Source organism: Arachis duranensis, chromosome 10 (genome assembly GCF_000817695.3).
Source record: "Arachis duranensis cultivar V14167 chromosome 10, aradu.V14167.gnm2.J7QH, whole genome shotgun sequence".
Classification (NCBI taxonomy): Eukaryota; Viridiplantae; Streptophyta; class Magnoliopsida; order Fabales; family Fabaceae; genus Arachis; species Arachis duranensis.
This window is the reverse complement of record NC_029781.3, coordinates 101,308,326-101,312,587: the sequence shown is the minus strand read 5'-3', so window position 1 is coordinate 101,312,587 and position 4,262 is coordinate 101,308,326. Positions and strand designations below refer to the sequence as shown.

General features: G+C 32.0%; 1 protein-coding gene and 1 pseudogene across 1 annotated transcript in view; both read right to left on the bottom strand.

Moving 5' to 3' along the window:
* Positions 1-790, bottom strand: part of LOC107471412 (uncharacterized) — a 7,814-nt gene extending 7,024 nt beyond the window's left edge. Inside the window, exon 1 of the mRNA XM_052255729.1 lies at positions 572-790. Coding sequence (XP_052111689.1) covers positions 572-790 — 219 coding nt within the window. The remainder of the gene's footprint in view (positions 1-571) is intronic.
* Positions 791-3,886: 3,096 nt separating this feature from the next.
* LOC110276991 (uncharacterized) overlaps positions 3,887-4,262 on the bottom strand; it is a 3,118-nt pseudogene continuing 2,742 nt past the window's right edge.

The following is a 4,262-nucleotide window of genomic DNA, read 5'->3' as shown; positions in this document are numbered from 1 at the left end:
TTAAAAAATAATATTTAATAGATATTATAAAATTATAAAAAAATAATGATATTGTAATTAATAAAAATATTTAATTTTTTTATTTATATATTTAATAACATTTATATTAATAATCATGAATAATAAAAAATATAATTAATTTAAATATAAATGAGTATAAAATTAAAATAATATTTAAAAAAATTATTGGATGTTTTTATTATATAATTAATAATTAGCACTTAAAATAATAAGAAACAACATAACTAAGGGACAAGGAGAGCATGCTTCGATTGGTTCTTATTGGTTTTAACCAAGGTTTTGAAAACCGGACCGGACCGGCTGGTTCGACCGATTTAACCGCGAACCGGCGCTACAAACGGTCCGATCCTCGTATAAAAACCGTCCAAACAAAAACTGTTTAAGAACCGGCAAACCGGTCAAAAACCGGCCGGTTAGACCGAACCGGTGACCGGCCGGTTATGCTAAACGACGCCGTTTTATAATTAAAATAAATTAAAAAACCGAACATAATTAAAATAAAAAATAAAAAAACGGACCCGACCCGACCCGCTCGTTTAGCACGGAGCACCCCACCCCCTTTCTTCCCCCGACCCCATTCATTCATTCCCCCTTTCTGAATCATCTCCAATGGAGAACGGAGAACCCTAGCCGCCCTGAACCATAGCCCCCCTGTCGCCATCCTTCGTCCCCTGGTGTCGCCATCCTCAGCCCCAGTAACCCTCAAATCTCCATCGTCGCCTTCGCCTGGTTCCTGCCCAGTAGCCCTCCATCTCCATCCTCTGCTCATCTTCTCAACACCAGCACCGCAGCACACAGTCAACACCGGTAGCCCTCCATCTCCATCGCGCGGTCCTCAACAGTCAACACTCAGCACCGGTAGCCCTCCATCGACCCCAGGTCAGTGACTCGTCCTCTGCTCATCTTGTTTGTTCTTCGCCTCTGCTCATGTTCTTCCATCGACCTCGGTAGAAACTTTGCATGAAATTGATACTCTGTGAAGTGTGAACTGTGGCTGTGGCTGATCAATTTAATCTCTGTGGACTGTGAACTGTGGCTGTGAACTGTGGCTGTGAACTATGGCTGTGAACTGTGGCTATGGCTGTGAATTTGATACTATGTGCAGTATGAACTACCTCAGTAGAAAGTAGAAACCTTGCATGAAATTTATAATCTGAAAATTAACTTCCTGTTTGTTGCACAATTTCATTTTGTTTGTCAATTTGTGTTTGATCCTTGGCTCAATTTCTGTTTGCTGCTGAGCATAGGAAATTAATAATCTGAAAATTAAGCAGCCTGGTATTCTATATTGCAGCTCAATTCCTGTTTGTTGCACAATTTCATTTTGTTTGTCAATTTGTGTTTGATCCTTGGCTCAATTTCTGTTTGCTGCTGAGCATAGGAAATTAATAATTTGAAATTTAAGCAGCATGGTCTTCTATATTGCAGCTCAATTCCTGTTTGTTGCACAATTTCATTTTGTTTGTCAATTTGTGTTTGATCCTTGGCTCAATTTCTATTTGCTGCTGAGCATAGGAAATTAATAATCTGAAAATTAAGCAGCCTGGTCTTCTATTTTGCTTCATCTGTGAACTGTTCAATTTCTATGAATTTGTTCTGTGAACTGTTCAATTGCTGGAACTTCATCTGTGAACTGTTCAATTTCTGTGTATGTTCATTGTGATGTGTTGTGCTGTGGTTTTGCGGCTGTTTTTACTTTTTAATTTCATATATGTTTTATTAATTTCGGTTATGGAAGATAGTATTAATCAAGAAGCAACTGCTGATAACAATGCTTCTGTGAATAATAACATGCCTGCCGATACTCCACTTCCGAATGATGCTGCTAATCCCAATTTCCGTAGTGCTAACGATAGTCAGTCACAAGGTTCTTCTAACCTTAGGGGAAAAACAGATTTAGCTTGGAAAAATAGATTGAGTTTGGATTTTGATACGATCAATATGTATTTGGTTGATGATATTTTATGTAGTATTTTAAATTTCGAAGATATTTTAAGATTTATATCAGACTATAATTATATTTTAGGATGTGTATTTATAATTTATATATTATTCTATTCTAAAACGGTTTTTCCGGTTGAACCACCGGTTGAACCGGTTGGATCAGTAAACCAGTAAACCAATGATTAGAGCGGTTTAATGACCGGTCCGGTTTTCTGAACCTTGATATAAAGACAAATTCGTACTTAAAAGTCGCCAGGAACGGAACAAGAGCAAGAAAAAGAATAATAAAAAATCAGAGCAATGCCTTGGCTTCAATCCTGAGCCGTTTCACTCTATTATCTGTTTTAGAAAGTTGAGTTGTACAAAGAGACTTGAGAGTTTGGTAAACACATTGTAAACGCCCTGTAATCTAGAAGGACAAACTATTGAGGCAATCAAAAGTACATGAACGGCACATTTTTATTGCCATTTAAGTGCCTGTATTATGAATCTACATTCTAGTTGGGTTGGAGCGTGGGATTTCTGACTGATTCAGGATAGAGATATTTCTTCAGGCATCTGACGCATGATAATATTTAGGTGTGTATAAGCATTTAGAGTAAAATTTTTTTTATTAAAACAATGTTGGACAGCAACATACTTGTTAGACGAGTACCGTGTCCAAAATGTATCCGACACGTGTATCCAACTGTATCCGTACTTTATAGTTACCAACCAATTGAAAAAAAATAAAAAAATCCACTCCTCTACAAATTTTAACTTTTGCATCCATTTTCTTCAACTAAACCATTAATTAAAAAAATATATTTTCTTTTATTAATTTTGGCCTTCGTTGTTCATACAATAAATTTTGTTGTTGTTTTTTTTATATATAATCTTTTCATTAATACTCCCTCATGCTTATTTTTAATGAAATTCTTATTATTTATTGTTTATATAAGGGTTTTTTTTATCGTTCTTGAAATTTTTTTGTATGGAGCTTTAATTTTTTTTATTTTGTATAATGTTTCTACTAATTCCATGAGAAAAGCTAAATTAAATAAAAAAATTGATATAAAAACAATATTAGACTCATAAGTGATAAAAAAAATTATAGTTAAAAAGGTACTAAAAATATTAAAATTTGTTTAAATATTTAAAATAAAATGATAAGATCATATAAAATAATTATTTGAATTCATATTCTTTTTATAAATTTTTCATCTAAAGTTGATTTTGAGTAATATAATTTAAATAATATTTAACTTACTACAATATATTTTATATAAAAATTACTAAACATAAACTAACGTTTACAATAACTCACTTATAATCAAAATAAATTTTACAAAATTAATTTTATACTAACTTCTATTACAATTTTTAATCCAAATATACGCTAAGTATTCTAATAACTAACAAGTTTAGATGTATAAATAATATTTATAAAATTTAAATTTTAATGTATTTGATTTAAAAAATTACTTATTAGCAAAATTTAAAAGTGAGAATTTTTCTTAACAAGTGTAATAAATTACTTAAAATAGAATTGTATTTGAGGTTTTTGTTTGTAACTATGCAGTATGAACAAAGATTTGAGAGGTTTTAGAAATTTGGCGAACTTACAGGTTAACTTTGGTGAACTATCAATAGTGGTTTCATGATTTAAAAAAATAAATAAATTATGCTTTCAATTTTTCATTTTTTAATGAATGAAATTATGTTCATTGGTGATTCTTTTTTTTTTCTTGTTGGTCATGATGTTCATTGTTAAAAAAGAGAGACTTGAGGGGGTTTTCAATTTAATTTTATTTGGAAGGGCATTTTTTTGAACTCCCATTTTGAAAACAAACAAACCGAAAGGACTGGATTGTATAAGGAGCCCATTTTGGAAACAAAGATAGATGGATTAAATGCTCTTCTTTGCCGAATGACATTTCATTTAGGTTAGGCCCATTATTTTGGAAGATAAAGGTAAAGTCACTATGCCAGGCTGAAAGAAATACATACCAAAAAGAAGGATGTCAGACCGAAAGAAGAGAAGGGAATGAATGTGAGTGAGTCGCATAGTGGGTGTGTGTGTGTTTGGACATAAAAAAGAAAAGAAAGGAAAACTTCACTATTTTTCTCTATTCATAATACGGACAACTTTATACTAATAAACATGCTCGATGCCAAGGACAAGGAGACAATTACATTTATTAGGTTGCGAAGAAAATGAAGACAAATTATATAAATAAAAAGTTGAAATTATTTTTTATTGTTTAGATAAAAAAATAGAAGAGAAAATGAGAGAAAAAAAATTGGAATATATATGA